The sequence below is a fragment of the Theropithecus gelada genome, chromosome 1 (assembly GCF_003255815.1).
Source record: "Theropithecus gelada isolate Dixy chromosome 1, Tgel_1.0, whole genome shotgun sequence".
Taxonomy (NCBI): Eukaryota; Metazoa; Chordata; class Mammalia; order Primates; family Cercopithecidae; genus Theropithecus; species Theropithecus gelada.
The window spans coordinates 51220608-51240647 of NC_037668.1; the positions used below are offsets into that span (position 1 = coordinate 51220608).

General features: G+C 45.8%; 2 protein-coding genes across 2 annotated transcripts in view; both read left to right on the forward strand.

The window, feature by feature from the left end:
- ELOA (elongin A) overlaps nt 1-8657 on the forward strand; it is a 33172-nt gene extending 24515 nt beyond the window's left edge. Inside the window, exon 11 of the mRNA XM_025385184.1 lies at nt 8467-8657. Coding sequence (XP_025240969.1) covers nt 8467-8657 — 191 coding nt within the window. The remainder of the gene's footprint in view (nt 1-8466) is intronic.
- Nucleotides 8595-19306, forward strand: PITHD1 (PITH domain containing 1). The gene is made up of 6 exons (XM_025403426.1): nt 8595-8923; nt 9647-9690; nt 10073-10150; nt 16745-16849; nt 17386-17494; nt 18353-19306. Exons 1-6 carry the CDS (start codon nt 8726-8728, stop codon nt 18452-18454), a joined length of 636 nt encoding a protein of 211 aa, XP_025259211.1. The 5' UTR covers nt 8595-8725; the 3' UTR covers nt 18455-19306.
- Nucleotides 19307-20040: the final 734 nt, after the last annotated feature.

Consider the following 20040-nt stretch of genomic DNA (forward strand, 5'->3'; position numbering starts at 1 on the left):
AACATTAGGTGTGGTGGTGTGTGCCTGTAGTCCCAGCTACTCGGGAGGCTGAGGCAGAAGAATTGCTTAAACCCAGGAGGTGGAGGTTGCAGTGAGCTGAGATTATGTCACTACACTCCAGCCTGGGCAACAGAGCGAGACTCCATCTCAAAGAAAAAAAAAAAAGAGGGACAACAAATCAACCTTGCAGTGTTAAAATGCTTAGAACAGTGCCTGGCACACAGAAAGCGCTCAGGACACGTTAGCCCAGATGATGGTGATGATGGATTAGGCCAGGTGCCAATCACGGAGTGGGCATTTAGTAAACAGTTATTGTTATAACCTAAGCTCTGAGGAAAATGACTTGTCCAAGGTAGCACAGCTGGTAAGTGCAGCATGGTGGAGAAGAGCCTAAGCTCCGGGGTCTCAGCCTGGCACATCGTAAATTATAAATCTTAAATAATATTTGGAGGAGGTTCAGTGTGGTTAAGAACATGGACTCGGCAGCTCACACCTATAATCCCGGCATTTTTGGAGGCTAACATGGGCACATCCTTTGATCCCAGAAGTTTGAGACCAGCCTCGTCAATACAGGAAAACTCCGTCTCTACAAAATATACAAAAATTAGCCAGGCATCGTGATGTGTGCCTGTAGTCCCAGCTACTCAAGAGACTGAGGCAGGAGGATCACTGAAGCCCGGGGGTGTCAAGGCTGCAGTGAGCTGAAATCACGACACTGTACTCCAGTCTGGGTGGCAGAGCAAGACCTTGTCTCAAAAAATAAATAAATAAATAAAGATAACATGAACTCTGGAGGCTGACCGCTGGGTTCAAATCCTAGCTCTACTACTGACCGCCTGTATGAACTTGAGCAAGTAACTCAGCCTCTCTGTGCCCAGTTTTCTCATCTATAAAATGAGGCTAATAATAAAACACCTGCAATTAGGAAGATTAAAAAATAACATTAGTAAAGCCCTCAGGACCCATATGGTTGTTAGCTGCTACAGTATTACTATGCCCTCAGTTTGCCAGAAAGAAACATTGAAAGTAACAGAAAACAGTTAACAGTATCATTTCACGGACCCAACTGAGATAGGGGAGAAGAAAATGGATACAAATTCAGCAATCCTTGAGCTAAGAAAACGTTTACAGTCAGGGGTGGTCGTTCAGGCCTATAGTCCTAGCAGTTTGGGAGGCTGAGGCCAGCAGATCACTTGAGTCCAGGATTTTGAGACCAGCCTAGGCAATGTGATGAAACCCCATCTCTACAAAAAACACAAAAATTACCTGGGATGGTGGCATGCACCTGTAATCCCAGCTACTCAGGAGGCTGAAGTGGGAGGACCGGCTGAGCCCAGGAGGCAGAGGCTGCAGTGAGCCAAGATTGTGCCACTGCACTCCAGCCTGCGTGGCAGAGGGAGACCCTATCTCCAAAAAAAAAAAAAAAAAAATGGCCGGGCGCGGTGGCTCAAGCCTGTAATCCCAGCACTTTGGGAGGCCGAGACGGGTGGATCACGAGGTCAGGAGATCGAGACCATCCTGGCGAACATGGTGAAACCCCGTCTCTACTAAAAAATACAAAAAACTAGCCGGGCCAGGTGGCGACGCCTGTAGTCCCAGCTACTCGGGAGGCTGAGGCAGGAGAATGGTGTGAACCCGGGAGGCAGAGCTTGCAGTGAGCTGAGATCCGGCCACTGCACTCCAGCCCGGGAGACAGAGCGAGACTCCGTCTCAAAAAAAAAAAAAAAAAAAGTTTATAAATGGAGCAATGGGAAAAGAAAAAACTTGGATGCTTTTCTTACCTGCCCCAGGGTAGTCCTAGAAATCAGTGAGAATTCCCATTTGTCGTCAGAGATTCCTGCAACATAGAAGTGCAAGAGAGGAGACAATAAGCAGAGGCACAAGGCATTACTCCCAAATCACAGCTAAGCCACCATGCAACCCTGGCCAGCTCCTTCCAAACCCAGCTCCCTTAGCAACTGCAGTTTCCTATCCAACCAGACGGGGGCGCTGAGCTGACAGTCTTGCTGCTGGCAACAGTGACAGCCTCTGTGAAAGCACAGTAGATGCTCGTCCACTTGTCGAGGAGCATGCTGAATTCTTATCACTTTTGTACCATCGTAAAGTCACAAAGCCATAAGTCGAACCATCATAAACTGGGGATTATCCGCAGTCCCTCCTTATCTGTGGGGACATGTTCCAAGACCCCCAGGGGATGACTGAATAGTACTGAACCCTATATATACAGTACTATGTTTTTTTCTATACATACATATCTATGATTATGTTTAATTTATAAATTAGGCATGATAAGAGATTAACAACTAATAATAAAATAGAACAATTATAGCAATATGATGTAATACAGTTGTCACGCACTGTGGTCATAACTTTTGCAGTTTCATGTGTGGCAGCAAAACTAGCAGGTATTTTTTTTCCTTCTTCATAATTTCACAGATAGAAGATTCGTTCTTACCACAGATGTTAGCGACCTCAGCATACTTTCTTTTTTCTTTCCTTATTAAGTTGAGAACTTTTACCTTTTTCATTTAAAGAAAGAATTTTATGGCTTCTCTTTGGCATATCCAAATTGCTAGCATCACTACTCTTGCACTTTGGGGCCATTATTAAGTCAAATAAGAGTGACTTGAACACAAGCTTTGCATACCATGGCAGTCGATCCGATAATGAACAGGGCACTTACTAAGTGACTAATGAACAGGGAGTGTATACAGCATGGAGATGCAAGACAAAGGGACGATTCAGGTCACCCAGGTGGACAGAGCGGGACAGCACAAGACTTCATCACGCTACTCAGAACAGCGTGCAATTTAAAACTTACAGATAGTTTATTTCTGAAATTGTCCATTTAATATTTTTGGACAGTGGTTTGACTGCATGTAACTGAAACCACAGAAAGCAAAACTGAGTCAGGGGGCGGGGGAGGGGGGCGGTTACAGTAATAGCCTTTCCCTGTGGACCAGATGTTATACCAAACACTTTCATGTGTTATTTCACATTAGTGTCATAACACTCCACAACACAGGAACTCTTATTATTCCCATTTTATGTAAGACAAATCTGAGGCCTAGAAAAAAAACAAGTAAGAAAAAAGAAAAAAAATCTGAGACCTACAGAGGTTAAGCAATTTGCCTAGCAGGCCAAACCTAATATTTGCAGGACAGGGGCAAGAATACAGCTGAATGCATACTTAAAAAGTTATAAATGATCCTAATGAACTATTAAATAAAAGACAATTTATTCTGCTATGTTGATAAATAAACCTTCACAGTGACTTGGAAGACTACATTCACATTTTTGGGCCTCTCAGAGTTCTGTACTAGAAGGTGGTGGGAGGCAGAGAACAGAACCCCAGCCCTGCCCCCTTCTCTTCATATCTCTAAATCTGTTTGCCTGGCAGGGCCTTGTGTCCTTGCACGCAGAGGTCCTAACCTGCATGCTCACACTCTGTTCCCGGGGTTCTAAACTGAAAAGTTCCCTCAGGTATCCAGCACAATGAATGGCAAAAGAGCTACATCAAAGCACAACAAAAATCATCACATTCTAGAATACCAAGAGAAGATCTTAAATGCTTCCAGAAAACAGGGTTGGGGTGGGGGAAAAACCCATACAAAGAATCAGGAGTCAGAACAGCACTGTATTTATCAAAGTCAGAAAAAAACCAGAGCAATATCTTCACAATTATGAAAGAATTCTATCCACAGCCAAACTACTAATTAAACCAGTAGAATAAAGCCATTTTCAGTGCCATTTAACATGTATGGCAGCATGGTAGCCAGCCACTAAGGTGGCCCTTAATGATTTCTACCTCCTGGTATCTGCACTCTAACAAAGTTCACGCGCACACTGAATATGGCTGACCTGTGAAACCATGGGATGTTGCAATTGACAATACGGGACTTCTGAGGCTAGGTCGTAAAAGACATTGGTGGTTTCTACGTTGCTCCTAGATCACTTGCCCTGCTGAAAACCAGCTGCTGTATCATGAGGACACTCAAACAGTACTATGGAGAGGTCCATGTGGTAAGGAACTGGGGCCTCCTGCCAACAGCTTGCACAAACTTGCCAGCCGGGGCTCCTCCAGCCCTGGCCAAGCCTTCACATGATTTCAGTCTCATGAGAGACCCCAAACCAGAACCACCCAGCTAGGACGCTCTCAAATTCCTAACTCACAGAAACTGTGAGATGATAAATGTTAATTGTTGTTTTGAGGAGAGAGGCTATTTCTCTTACTGTCTCTGAAGACAAAGAAGAAGTAAAAGCTGAAAAACAACAGGAATGAAGTCAGTGGCAAGACCAACTGGACGCCACTGACCAGGCCTGAGGTTAAAGATACCCCCCCCCGCCCTGCCCCGCCCCCGCCACTGTAACCACATGTGTTACCTATAGATCACTTGCTCAATCTATCACAACCCTTTCATGTGGACCCCCTTAGAGTTGTAAGCCCTTAAAAGGGCCAGGAACTTCTCCTTTGGAGAGTTTGGTTCTTTTTTTTTTTTTTTTTTTTGAGACCAAGTCTTGCTCTGTCGCCCAGGCTGGGGTGCAGTGGCCGGATCTCAGCTCACTGCAAGCTTCACCTCCCGGGTTTACGCCATTCTCCTGCCTCAGCCTCCCGAGTAGCTGGGACTACAGGCGCCCGCCACCTCGCCTGGCTAGTTTTTTGTATTTTTTAGTAGAGATGGGGTTTCACCGTGTTAGCCAGGATGGTCACCCGTCTCGGCCTCCCAAAGTGCTGGGATTACAGGCTTGAGCCACCGCGCCCGGCCAGAGTTTGGTTCTTGAGACGCAAGTCTGCCAACGCTCCTGGCCAAGTAAAGTCTCTTCCTTCTTTAACTTGGTATCTGAGAGGTTTTGTCTGCAGCTTGTCCTGCTACAGTTTTAAGCCATTAAGTTTGGGAATAATTTGTTACACAACAAAAGACAACTAATACAGACCTATTGGGAGGGGAGGAGCCACAGTATTTTATAGTTCTTCTAATCAAGATGTGAAGTCTACAGTCTAGCTCTCTACTCTAGAATTTGGATTTGGCTGACGGGTCATTATAGAAAGATTACAGAAGTAAGGCTTAAAAAGCGCTTGTGCAGGCAGGGCGCGGTGGCTCACGCCTATAATCCCAGCACTTTGGGAGGTCGAGGTGGGCGGATCACCTGAGGTCAGGAGTTTGAGACCAGCCTGCCCAACATGGTGAAACCCCGTCTCTACTAAAATTACAAAAATTAGCCAGGCATAGTGGCAGGCACCTGTAATCCCAGCTATTTGGAAGGCTGAGGCAGGAGAATTGCTTGAACCTGGAAGGTGGAGATTGCAGTGAGCCGAGATTATGCCACTGCACTCCAGACTGGGTGAGAGTGAGACTCCATCTCAAAAAAAAAAAAAAAAAAAAATGCTTGTGCAATTGAGTCTTGCCCTCTCTTGCTCCTGGGAACTCTGCAATTATCACCATATAATTTAGCTAGGCTTGTCTGCTGAAGACACGTGGTCCCATCATCCCAGCTATCAGCCAGCATCAAGCAGACGAGAGTGAGACCATCCCAAACTTTCCAGCCCAAGCTGAACTGGCTCAGAAAAGCTAATCCACAGGATGATGAGAATTAATCAATGTTTGTTTTTTAAAGCTATCAAAGTTTTCGGGTAATTTGTTACACAGCATAAGCTAATTGATACAGCATATTTACTTTGTGTGCACCTCCTGCCTCAACCTCCCCACCCTAACCAGGAAATTATTGATGTGTTACAAGAACACTACAGGATGTGTTCAAAGCCTGGTTACCTCCTAACTTTACCTGGTCTCGGGCAAGTTAATTTACCTCTTTCAGCCTCAGTTTTCCTCATCTTCAAATTGGAGATAACAGTAGGTAATAGCACCTAGCTTGGTGCGATCTCGGCTCACTGCAACCTCTGCCTCCTGGGTTCAAGCGATTCTCCTGCCTCAGCCTCCCAAGTAGCTGGGATTACAGGCACGTGCTACGACACCTGGTTAATTTTTGTATTTTTAGTAGAGACGGGGTTTCACCATGTTGGCCAGGCTGGTCTCAAACTCCTGACCTCAAGTGATCTACCCGCCTCGGCCTCCCAGAGTGTTACAGGTGTGAGCCACCATGCCTGGCTGTACCTAGCTCTTAAAGTTCATGTGACAATTGAGATGAACTACATAATGTGCTTAGCACACAGTGCTCACATAAATCATTAATGAAGGTAACAGGAAAAAAGTCAAAATGAGTAGATCTCCTGGGTAAGGCCTGGGTTGGTCCTTCAATAGGATAGTCTTGACCGGGCGCAGTGGCTCAAGCCTGTAATCCCAGCACTTTGGGAGGCCAAGACGGGCGGATCACGAGGTCAGGAGATCGAGACCATCCTGGCTAACACGGTGAAACCCCGTCTCTACTAAAAAATACAAAAAACTAGCCAGGCGAGGTGGCAGACACCTGTAGTCCCAGCTACTCGGTGGCAGGCACCTGTAGTCCCAGCTACTCGGGAGGCTGAGGCAGGAGAATGGTGTAAACCCGGGAGGCGGAGCTTGCAGTAAGCTGAGATGCACTCCAGCCTGGGCGACAGAGCGAGACTCCGTTTCAAAAAAAAAAAAAAAAATTGGACAGTTTTTCCAAAGAAAGGCTACCAAGAGTATCAGTCAAGTAAACATTTATTATGTTTGCCACATTCCAGGTCCCTTACCTGAAACTGACCTAAAAGCAGGAATAATTCATGGCACTGAGCTATTTTGAACCAGAACCAAGCTTGCTTATTGCACAAGTAACTAAAGTAGGACATCAAAATATTTTTGTTTTTATTTTTTTGAGACAGTCTTGCTCTGTCACCCAGGCTGGAGTGCAGTGGCATGATGACAGCTCACTGCAGCCTCACCCTCCCAGGCTCAGGAGATCCTTCCACTTCAGCCTCCCAAATAGCTGGAACCACAGGCATGAGCCACCATGTCGGGCTAATATTTTTTATTATTTTTGTAAAGATGGGGTCTCCCTATGTTGCCCAGGCTAGTCTCAAACTCCTGGGCTCAAGTGATCCTCCCACCTTGGCCTCCCAAAAGTGCTGAGATTACAGGCATGAGGCAATGCACATGGCCCAAAAAATATTTCTGAATAGAACTTGAAAATATGGATATTTTGGTCTATACTTCACCACCCCCCCCTGAGCACTCCAGAGCCAGATGTGAAGGGAAGAGAGTAGCCAGGGTATCCCATAACTCTTTCTGTATCCTGTCTTTTCCCCACCAGGGAGTAGGAGAACATTCTATCCTGAAAACAAGATTATTTCACCTCTAAACAGTGTTTTCTTAATTATTTTGATCTCAATCCACAATATGAAAAACACATCATATTGTGCCTGAATACAAACTCAAAACTGAAACAAAAGTTTCATCAATTGAGACTTGAAATGTGTGATACATTGTTTTTTGTGTTTTGTTTTGTTTTTTTGTATTTTTTTTTTAAACGTTGATCACAATTTTCTATAAACGGATTTTAAAACCTATTGACAGGCCAACACCAGCTGTTTGAAAAAAAAAATACTCTGAAGTATCACATGGGGGAGGAATCCCTTCACTTCACAGGGGGTAAACTGGGTCTCAGAGAGATCAAGTCAGTTGCTCAAGGCCACGCAGCTAGTAAGTGGCTGTGGTTGGATCTGACCGTAATAACCATTGGGTACTGAATGCCTATCATGTGTCAGCCATTTGCTGAGTTCTTTTTTCTTTTTGAGACGGAGTCTTGCTCTATCGCCAGGCTGGAGTGCAGTGGCGCGATCTCGGCTCAACTGCAACCTCCGCCTCCCGGGTTCAAGCGATTCTGCTGCTTCAGCCTCCCGAGTAGCTGGGACTACAGGCTCGCGCCACCACGCCTGGCTAATTTTTGTATTTTTAGTAGAGACGGGGTTTCCCCATGTTGGCTAGGATGGTCTCCATCTCTTGACCTCGTGATCCGCCCGCCTCGGCCTCCCAAAGTGCTGGGATTACAGGCGTGAGCCACCGCGACCGGCCTGCTCAGTTCTTTAATTGCATTATTTCATTTAATACTCACTGTGATCCTATGAAACAGATACTATTCTTTCCACCTTACAGACGAGGAAACGGTGTCTCAGAATAGGGGAAATGACTTAAGGTGTCACAACGGCCAGTAGCAGGCCCAGGACTAGTCTCTAGGTCTGGCCGTGCACAAAGCCCCGTGCTCTCAAGCTGTAACCCCACTATCAAGAAAGTGGTTATGCAAGTGGGCCTGTGAGCTCTCAAACGCCTAAGCGTGCGCATGTGAGACAGCGATAAGCTCGCGTTCTTCGTCTCCAGGGCCTTATCATTCCTCACGCTTTCCTCCATCAGCTCGCAAAGAAACGTGGTGACCAAGGAAGAGAGCACAGGCTCCAGCCTCGTTGGGGGAGGAGAATTCGAATCTCAGCCTATGAGTTTACTCAGCACACCCGTTTAATCTCTCGGTCCTTCAGTTTCCACACCTGGGAAGCTGGGACAGCAGCAGCAAACAGCTCCAGGACCGGAGTCCACACGAACTCTAGCACCCGGGAGGCGCGAGTCCAACGTCAGTTCCGCCCGACTCCGCCCCCGCCTTCTCCCTGGGCGCATGCGCCGCGCAGCGGCGCCTTTTACGACGCGGCGGGCGCGGCGCGCTTGGCGGCCGGAGCTAAGCGGCGCTGAGCTAGTCTGAGCACAGCCGGGAGAGTGCCGCGGCGGGGCCGAGAGGACGCGCAGGTGGCGGTGTCGATATGTCGCACGGTCACAGCCACGGCGGGGGCGGCTGCCGCTGCGCCGCCGAACGGGAAGAGCCGCCCGAGCAGCGCGGCCTGGCCTATGGCCTGTACCTGCGCATCGACCTAGAGCGGCTGCAGTGCCTTAACGAGAGCCGCGAGGGCAGCGGCCGCGGCGTCTTCAAGCCGTGGGAGGAGCGGACCGACCGCTCCAAGGTGGGCCGCCTGGGGCTTGGGGCAGGCGGGGCGGGGTGCGCGTTTGGCCTCGGGCCGTCGGTCTACTCATTCCTGATGTTAAAAATAACGACAGCCTGGTTGCCAAGCGCTTTTCCGTGCCTGTCTCCTGCCAGCTCTTTGGGAGGCGAGCAGCGTTGAGTCTCCCCATTTTGCATATAGGGAAACTGAGGCCGAGAGGGAACGGGGACGGTTTTGTCAAGCTACGCAGCCTAACGCTCTTCCAGGGCTGTGTGGGTTAGAGAGGATGGCCGTGAGGGCCGTTGGACCATTGGTGCTAATGGCTGCCTCATCATATTACCTGGTGAAGAAGAGCCTAGGGAGATGAAAGGTGTTTCCCATATAAACAAAGGTTCTTTATATTGTGGGGTCGCAGACCCCCTTGCTATCTATTTGAAAACAATGGACCTTCTCCTCAGAAAAATACACGTAAGCACCTGCCTTTCAGTGCACACTTCAGAAGGCTCTTCGACCCTGGAAATTCATTCATGGGCTTTTTATTAAGCACCTTCCACTTGGATGACCTGTGGCTGTTAGGACACTGGATAAGACTAATTAGCTTCAAGTTAATAAGTCTTGGAAAAACAAGGGAGAGTGACTATTCCCATTGCACCCCAGTTGTAGAACAGGGTGGGAGATGCCTGAAATTGTAGGCTCTCAGCAAATATTTGTTGCTTTCTCCTCCCCCCTCCCCATCCCCTCCAGTTTGTTGAAAGTGATGCAGATGAAGAGCTTCTGTTTAATATTCCGTAAGTATCTCCTTGGTGCCTACCTCCGGCTAAATAAGCTGTACCCAGTTGCCTCCTCAGATGGATTCATTCACTGGTGTCAAGAGCACACATTTGCTTCTTGAAATGGGATAAATTAATTTAGTGGGTTTGAGGAGGAAGGCATCATAGCTTTCTTGGTGCAGATTGGAAACAGATGTAGTTGTTGAACAATAACTGAGAAATTGAGGTAAATTTCTTAGAATTGTAGAATGCTAGAGGTGGACAGGATCTTAGAAATTATCTAGTACAAGTTGACAGATGAGTAAACTGAAGCCCATACAGGGGAAGGGTCTTGCCCAGGGTCACACAACTAAACGTATTCAAACCCAGGTTGACAACCTTCTCTTTTGCATTCTGGCAGATTTACGGGCAATGTCAAGCTCAAAGGCATCATTATAATGGGAGAGGACGATGACTCACACCCCTCTGAGATGAGACTGTAAGTGGCAAAAGCTTAGGCCCTCAAGGAGCTCCTCTGGTAACATTTTATTCCAGAATGGTAACATTTTATTCCAGAATAGTATCATTTTTCTTCTTACCGCGTTTAATATTTCCCCTTTTAAAATATCTTGGCCCTGCCGGGCGCGGTGGCTCAAGCCTGTAATCCCAGCACTTTGGGAGGCCGAGACGGGCGGATCACGAGGTCAGGAGATCGAGACCATCCTGGCTAACCCGGTGAAACCCCGTCTCTAGTAAAAAAATACAAAAAAATAGCCGGGCGAGGTGGCGAGCGTCTGTAGTCCCAGCTAGTTGGGAGGCTGAGGCAGGAGAATGGCGTAAACCCGGGAGGCGGAGCTTGCAGTGAGCCGAGATCCGGCCACTGCACTCCAGGCTGGGCGACAGAGCGAGACTCCGTCTCAAAAAAAAAAAAAAAAAAAAAAAAAAAAATATCTTGGCCCTGTTCTCATTCTGCATTGGACTACACATATTTCTTCCTGAATTAATGACTTTCTTAGATTAAGAATCTTTAGGCCCAACAGCTTGTCTCATATTTCAAAGTGCATACTATGATACGATTCATTCAGAGAGCGTTGTGTAAATGTCATTTGTTGATGACTTTGCAGTTTTCTTAATAACTAGCTGCAGATCTCATGTGATCTTTATGGATTCTATTCTTGGGGTTAGCTTCAACATTTTTCCTTGCTGTTTCATATAGTAATGATCTTATGTGTTTTGTTGACGGGGAATTACTCCACTTGAGTTTGTGTGGCATTTAGTTAGCAAAGTTGTGTATACTTCTTGCAACACTGAATCTTTTGGCAACAGAGTTAGTACCCCTTTTGACAACTTACCTTATTCCAGAACAGCCTTCCTAAAAGAAAGGGAAAACTGCTTTTTGAGTGCTGGGGAAACATACAAGAAGAACTTTACATTTAAAAAGTTCAGGCCGGGTGCAGTAACTTTTCCCACAAAACCAATAAAAGATGACATATAGGTCGGGCACGGTGACTCACACCTGTAATCCTAGCACTTTGGGAGGCTGAGGTGGGCAGATCACCTGAGGTTCAAGACCAGCCTGACCAACCTGGTGAAACCCCGTCTCTACTAAAAATAAAAAAATTAGCCAGGCCTGGTGGTGCACACCTGTAATCCCAGCTACTAGGGAGGGTGAGGCAGGAGAATTGCTTGAACCTGGGAGGCAGAGGTTGCAGCGAACTGAGATCTCTCCATTGCACTCCAGCCTGGATGACAGAATGAGACCCCATCGCAAAAGTAGTAATAAAAACAAATAAATAAAAACTTAAAATCCTAGTGGCTGGGCATGGTGGCTCACGCCTGTAATCCCAGCACTTTGGGAGGCTGAGACGGGTGGATCGCAAGGTCAGAAGTTCAAGACCAGCCTGGCCAAGTTGCTGAAACCCCATCTCTACTAAAAATACAAAAATTAGCTGGGCGTGGTGGCACACACCTGTAATCCCAGCTACTCAGGAGGCTGAGGCAGGAGAATCGCTTGAACCCAGGTGGCAGAGGTTGCAGTGAGCCAAGATCGCCCCACTGCACTCCAGTCTGGGTGACAGCAAGACTCCATCTCAAAAAAAAAAAAAAAAAAAAATTCAAGTCCCAGCACTTTGGGAGGCTGAGGCAGGCGGATCACTTGAGGCCAGGAGTTCAAGATCAGCCTGGTCAACATGGCGAAACCCTGTCTCTACTAAAAATACAAAAATTAGCTGGGCGTGGTGGCACAGGCCTGTAATCCTAGCTACTAGAGAGGCTAAAGCATGAAAATCACTTGAACCGGGGAGGTACAGGTTGCAGTGAGCCAAGATTGCACCACTGCACTCCAGCCTGGACAACAGAGTGAGACTCTATCTCAAAAAAAGAAAAATTCATCTGAAAAATTGATTAATTTAAAGGACTTTAGAGAGATTTAAGATATATTGTAGTTGAGTATTAGAAACATGAATTTGGAAGCAAATACATGTGTTTAATCATTTTAAGGAAATAATACCTTTGATGCTTTTGGAGACTCATTTACTTGGAAGATGATGGACTGACCTGAGAATATTAGACATCCATACTGCATTGTGATTTAGAGTGTGGGGTCTGGAGTAAACTGGGTTCAAATAATGGCTGTACCACTTGCTACCTTCATGACTTTGAGACCTTATCTTCTATGCCTGGATTTTCTCATATCTAACATGGGAATGGTAACAGTGCCTACATAACTATAAGATTGTGGAGAGGCTTAAATGAGATAAAACATGTAAAGAGCTTAGATTAGGTCTGGAACACAGTAAGTGCCTGATTTTGGGTGAACAGGTACAAACATAGCGTTCAGTTCTAAGCACACTACATGTATTATACTTTATCAAATGTAAGATGTCATTGATTGTAAAATGTACCATTATATTATATACAGTTAATACAGAAAAAAATGCTACTTAACTATGACATGCCATGGGCACATCCAGAAAAGTTAGATTGAGAGTATTAAATCAGGGAAGTTTGAACACAGATGAGGTGTTACGTGTTACTAAAGAATTACCATTCAGCCAGGCGCAGTGGCTCACGCCTATAATCCCAGCACTTTGGGAAGCCACGACAGGCAGATCACCGGAGGTCAGGAGTTCAAAACCAGCCTGGCCAACATGGTGAAACCCTGTCTCTACTAAAAACACAAAAATTAGCCGGACATGGTGGCAGGCGCCTGTAATTCCAGCTACTCGTGAGGCTGAGGCAAGAGAATCACTTGAACCCAGGAGGCAGAGGTTGCAGTGAGCTGAGATCACTGCACTCCAGCATGTGCAACAGGGCAAGACTCTGTCTCAAAAGGAAAAAAAAAAACTTACCATTGGGCTGGGCACAGTGGCTCATGCCTCAGTCCTAGCACTTTGGGGAGGCCGAGGCCAAAGGATCACTTGAGCCTAGGAATTAAAGGTTATGGTGAATTAAGATCATAAGATCTTATATTGTACCCCAGCCTGGGCAACAGAACAAGGCTTAAAAATATATTATTTATTTATATATTTTGAGATAGGGCCTCACTTTGTCACCTAGGCTGGAGTGCAGTGGTGCAATCATAGCTCACTGCAGCCTCTACCTCCTCAGCTCAAGCAATCCTGTCACCGCAGCCTCCCAGGCAGCTGGGAATACACACATGTGCCAACATGCCCAGCTAATTTATGTATTTTTTTGCAGAAATGGGGTTTTGCCATGTTGCCCAGGCTGGTCTTGAACTCCTGGGATCAAGCAGTCTGCCCACCTCAGCCTCCCAGTGTGCTGAGATTATAGGAGTGAGCCACTGCACCCAGCCTAAAAAAAATTAAAAAGAATTGCTGTTAATTTTGTTATCTGTTGATGTTGTCAATTATTGTAAAATGGTATTACGTATATTTTGTTTGTTTGTTTGGAGACGGAGTCTCTGTCACCCAGATTGGAGTGCAGTGGTGTCATCTCGGCTCACTGCAAGCTCTGCCTCCTGGGTTCACGCCATTCTCCCACCTCAGCCTCCCGAGTAGCTGGGACTACAGGCGCCGGCCACCATGCCTGGCTAATTTTTTGTATTTTTTAGTAGAGACGGGGTTTCACGATGTTAACCAGGATGGTCTTGATCTCCCGACCTCGTGATCTTCCTATCTCAGCCTCCCAAAGTGCTGGGAATTACAGGCATGAGCCATGGCACCCAGCCACATATATGTATTTTTTTTAAAGCCCCCGTCCGGCCGGGCGCGGTGGCTCAAGCCTGTAATCCCAGCACTTTGGGAGGCCGAGATAGGCGGATCACAAGGTCAGGAGATCGAGACCATCCTGGCTAACACGGTGAAACCCCGTCTCTACTAAGAAATATAAAAACTAGCCGGGCGAGGTGGCGGGCGCCTGTAGTCCCAGCTACTCGGGAGGCTGAGGCCGGAGAATGGCGTGAACCCGGGAGGCGGAGCTTGCAGTGAGCTGAGATCCGGCCACTGCACTCCAGCCTGGGCTACAGAGCGAGACTCCGTCTTAAAAAAAACAAAATATAAAAAAAAAAAAAAAAAAAAGCCCCCCTCCTTCCCCCCCCCCCCCTTTTTTTTTTTTTTTTTAGGATTAAGATGACGTCTCACTCTGCCCAGGCTAGAGTGCAGTGGTGCAATCTTGGCTCACTACAACCTCCGCCTCCCAGGTTCAAGTGATTCTTCTGCCTCAGCCTCCCAAGGAGCTGGGATTACAGACGCCTGCCACCAAACCCGGCTAATTTTTGTATTTTTTACAGAGATGGGGTGTCGCCATGTTGGCCAGGTTGGTCTCGAGAACTCCTGGCCTCAAGGGAACCACCGTGCCTGGCCTGAAAGCCCTTTTTAACGGTGTATATTTTATATATATATATATATATATATATATATATATTTTTTTTTTTTGAGACAGAGTCTCGCTCTGCCGCCCAGGCTGGAGTGCAGTGGCGTGATCTTGGCTCACTGCAAGCTCCGCCTCCCGGGTTCATGCCATTCTCCTGCCTCAGCCTCCCGAGTAGCTGGGACTACAGGCGCCCGCCACCTCGCCCGGCTAGTTTTTTTGTATTTTTTACTAGAGACGGGGTTTCACCGTGTCAGCCAGGATGGTCTCGATCTCCTGACCTCGTGATCCGCCCGTCTCGGCCTCCCAAAGTGCTGGGATTACAGGCTTGAGCCACCGCGCCCGGCCATATTATTATTTTTTTAAGACAGAGTTCTGCTCTGTTTCCTAGGTTGGAGTGCAGTGGCCCAATCTTGGCTCACTGCAACCTCAGCCTCTTGGAGTCAAGCGATTCTCTTGCCTCACCCTCCTGAATAGCTGGGATTACAGGCACACGCCACCATGCCTGGCTAATTTTTTTTTTTTAGTTTTAGTATCGACAGGGTTTCGCTGTGTTGACCAGGCAGCTCTCGAACTCCTGACCTCAAGTGATCCAGCTGCCTCCGCCTCCCAAGGTGCTGGGATTACAGGCGTGAGCCACCCCGCCTGACCCATACTGGAATATTTATAGGTGAAATGGTGTGTCTGGGGTTGCTTTAAAATATTGAGCTTAAACAAAATCGGGCTGATATAGGCAAAATCTACAAAATGTTGATCATTGAAGATGAGTGAAAAGTATGTGGAGATTCATTATGCTCTCTCTGCTTTTATGTAAGTTTGACCTTTTCCATAGTAAAGTGTGTTTAATATATGCATTACTTAGAATTGATAGAATTTCATCTCCATACCAACTGTGTGGAATATGTACCATTATTATTCCCATTTTACAGATGAGGAAACAGAGGTTAAATCAGGTACCCAAATTTACTCAGCTGGTAAGTGACAGAGCCAGGCTTGAATCCAGAAAGTCTAGCTCTAGATTTTAACTACAGCGCCATACTGCTCCTCATTATGCCGCTTATAAATGTTCACTATTATTATTATTCTGTGGTGCATCATTCTTAGAAACACTTTGAAGTAACCATTTGCTTTCTTAAATTACATGATTTTGCTCCAACTAATATCGAGGCCTCTTCTGTGTGGGTGTGTTAATAAAACACCCTGGAATTGGTGGGGACATGTGGCTTAGTCTTTGTCCCCACCATTGTGGGTTATAGAGACAGCTACTTTTTAGATTACTCTTTGAAAAACATTTTCTTCTCTAGCAGTTTACTTTTTATGTATTTTGAGACGGAGTCTCACTGTCATCCTGGCGGTAGTGCAGTGGTGTGATCTCGGCTCACTGCACCCTCTCTAGAGGTTTAGATGTGAGATTGCAGTCTTTTGTGCTCTTTCAAAATGGAAATCCCCATGTTATAAATTTTTTAAGAACTGTAAGGCGACTGAGTGTATGGCGTAATTTTTGGACACAAAATGATTGAGCATTGGGTTACCTGATCTTTTATCTCTTAACTGTGTGTAATATGTTTCTGCCAAAGTATGTATTTTTCCCATGAGTAAGCTGTTTTATTTAATAACATCCTCAGTTTGGTCTGAATGTGCTGAGTTGTTTATTTTCTCCATGCATTTGCTGCATGTGACCTAGTTTGAGCCGTCTCTTTGTGTATTGCTTCTCATGTGATATTAACCCACTCAAAGATGCCATGGGGTTATGTTGCAGATCTCAGCTCTTTTTTTGTTGGATTAAAGATATTTGTAGGCTGGGCGCAGTGGCTCATGCCTGTAATTCCAGCACTTTGGGAGACCGATGTGGGCAGATCACCTGAGGTTGGGAGTTAGAGACCAGCATTGCCAACATGGCGAAACCGTGTCTTTACTAAAAGTACCAAAATTAGCTGGGCGTCATGACGTACACCTGTAGTCCCAGCTACTCAGGAGGCTGAGGCATGAGAATCACTTGAACCTGGGAGGTGGAGGTTGCAGTGAGCTGAGATTGCACCATTGTACTCCAGCCTAGGTGACACAGTGAGACTGTGTCTAAAAAAAAAAGAAGAAGAAAAAATATTTGGAGATACTTGTATAAAATGTTATTTCTAAAATTTGACTCCCAAATTCAGTCTCCTATTGATAGAACCAAAACCATTTAAGCAGTCAGTAGAAAGTTTTGAAAACCTGAAACGTGATAATGCACATTTCTTGACTTTTCTTTCCTTTCCTTTCTCAGGTACAAGAATATTCCACAGATGTCCTTTGATGATACAGAAAGGGAGCCAGATCAGACCTTTAGTCTGAATCGCGATCTTACAGGAGAATTAGAGTATGCTACAAAGTAAGCACTGGGCCTGTCTTCCATTCTCTGTGGCTTCTTGTAGGGCTTGCCATTTGTTTGTGGCCAGTCTCCTGCTCTCTTAGCATTGGAAATGAGTTAAAACAGTGGGGGAGACTGGATCTTTGGCTTGGTCAATTCTTGGCAGAGATTTCAGTGCAAGCCACAGACTTGTTAACTTGTAAGCAATTGGCAGATCTGAATGAACTCCTAGGGTGGTTTTAGGAAAGATGTATCTCCCATTAGTTTAGGTTAACACTAAATGTGCTTTAGAATCCCTGCTGGGTTATGCAGCATTTCTCATTCCTGTTCCTTGAGGGCAGGAGCAGTGTTTATCCCTACTGTCTTGGACAGGATCTGGCAGGTGCTCAGTAAATGGTCATTGAATTAATTGCCTGTCCAAAGGAGAAGGAAGGACTCAGGAGCTCTGACTTTGCCTGGCTTTTACAAGCTGGAGCTGAATTATTGTTTTACATGGTGGTGAGATACTCATTGAACTATAATTCATACCTTCTTTCCCTATTCCTGTCGTCCCCTAGAATTTCTCGTTTTTCAAATGTCTATCATCTCTCAATTCATATTTCAAAAAACTTCGGAGCAGATACGACAAAGGTCTTTTATATTGGCCTGAGAGGAGAGTGGACTGAGGTAAGATGGGGTTGGAAAGGTTGTGCCCTCATGTCTACATATCTGCACACTGTGGTGGTGGGAGCGGAAGGGAAAAAAGCAAGTGTCACAATTACTCCCAGTTTGTTATTTTTCTTGGTTTTATCAGTATGAACTTTTCGTCTCATTTGACAAACTACAGGTATTTTTAAGGGGGTTGAAACTGTTATTTTCAACCCCCTTAAATATATATTATATATATATATATCTTTTTTTTTTAATATATCTTGGCTCATTGTGACCTCTGCCTCCTGGGTTCAAGTGATTCTCCTGCCTCAGCCCCCCACCCCGAGTAGCTGGGATTACAGGTGCGTGCTGCCACGCCTGGCTAATTTTTTTGTATTTTTAGTAGAGACAGGGGTTCGCCATGTTGGCCAGGCTGGTCTCGAACTCCTGACCTCAGGTGATCTGCCTGTCTCAGCCTCCCAAAGTGTTGGGATTACAGGCATGAGCCTCTGTGCCCAGCCTGAAATTGTCATTTATATTCACAGTTTTCTCCTTTCAAATGCTTTCATTGAGTATTTTTGATAATCTTTTCTATTCATGCACCAGGGATAAGATAATACGATAGACAGGTTCCTGTTCGCATGGTACCCCCATTATAGTAGAGAGACTGAATCTTCAGAGTTACAGGGTGAATCATTGATCTTTGCAGCTTTCTGAAGTTAAAAAGTATCAAAATTGGGAGATATTAGATGATGACTTCTAAGTATTAAAATCAGGCGATATTAAATGATGACTCCTAGAAATGAACCTGAATAAGGACTACTGCAATGTGTGTGGTGTGGGAAAGGACAGTTCTTCTAATGGCTGGCTGACCCAGCCTCAATTTTCTTGCAGCTTCGCCGACACGAGGTGACCATCTGCAATTACGAAGCATCTGCCAACCCAGCAGACCATAGGGTCCATCAGGTTACCCCACAGACACACTTTATTTCCTAAGGGCTGGCCAAGGCTCCCATAGAGGTGCTGTGTCAGTGAAGATGTACGACTACCTGTTGGGAAGGACAAAGGGATGAGGCTCCACAGAGAGTTGGCTGCCACAGCCTCTGCCAAGCTTTGTCTTTGGGGCTTGCTGCAGAAACCTGGCCTACGGAAGATACGACACCACTGGGAGGGTTGTGTAGGTGCCAGGGGACCATCGTTGTTCTCTAGGGCACTGCGGAAATTGGGTCTTGGGCTGGGTAGCATCTGGCAGTCATGGATAACGTTTGCTTTTCCAGTCAATGTGGCCATGTGATTCCAAGTGTCATGTTGCTTTGTGGCAGGATTGTTGTGTGACTTGTTTTTTGTTTTGTTTTGTTTTTTTTAAAGGAAACTTTGTGGGTTATAGGAAACTTTCTGACGCCTCAGGATTGTGTTAATAGTAGCCATCATGAGGGTCTCCAATTAAAACACTTGTTCCTGCTTGCTCCTTTCCCCTCTCATTGTTCAGCATTCTTGTCAAGTTGCCCAGCTTGGAGTTGTCTGTCACGCACATGTGTCCTGTGGTTATAGCTAGAAGGTCAGGAGTCTCCTGCTGATGCGTGATAGCTTAAGCTTGGGGAGAAGGTCTTTTCCACTGCCTAGCTAAGCAGTCTGGGGAGAGCATGGGGATCATTTCTGTGTGTGTGGGTAATCTGGTCGGTAAGATTGAGACTTAGTTAAGATTTCCCTTGGAACTTCCTTAATGTTTATTAGCTTCTAACTAGTGTTGTAAGTCCAATGCCAGAATTTGGAGATCTGAGTTCTTCCTTTCATGGCTTTTATTCACTGTGACTAATAAGCTTCCTAATAAATCCTTGCCAGACTTAATGTTTGTATTTTCTTTTGAGTTCTTGACAGCAGTGATGCAACTTTCATGTCATGGGGAACTGTACTGAACTTTGAAATTTTTTGTTGTTGTTTTGGACTAGGTAGATTATAGGAAGTGCCACAATTAAATCAAGACTGGATCAGTTTTTCCAGGAAAGGTCAAGCTTAATTTTGTACAGTAGACCAAAAACACTCCTACACCCATATATAGTAAAGAAGAAGGTGGGGTTGAAAACCTGTATTTCACAAAAATTAGCTGGGCATGGTGGTGTGCACCTGTAGTCCCAGCCACTTGGGAGGCTGAGGTGGGAGGATCACTAGAGCCCAGGAGGTCAAGGCTACAGTAAGCCATGATTGTGCCACTGCACCCCAGCCTGAGGTGACAGAGTGAGACCTTGTCTCAAAACAACAACAACAAAAACCCTATATTTCATTTTGCACAAGGGAAGTAATTTGTAGAATGACATTTACAAAAATGAGGGAGAACCGATTCTGGAGCTTATCAGAAGAAATGAGGGTGAAGAAAGTAATTGAGCAGCTCATGTGGTCTGCCAGTGGACCAAAGACTTTGGACTTAAAACTCAGTTCAGCAATTCAAGAGAATGTAAGTATCTAAAAAGGGGATTTGATATGGTCAGTATTCTCTCCTTTGCAGAAAACAGGAACAGGTGATAAAGGGAATTAGTGTTGAATCTGATCCTTTTGGGAGAATTCGTCTGAGGGATTGGCCCATG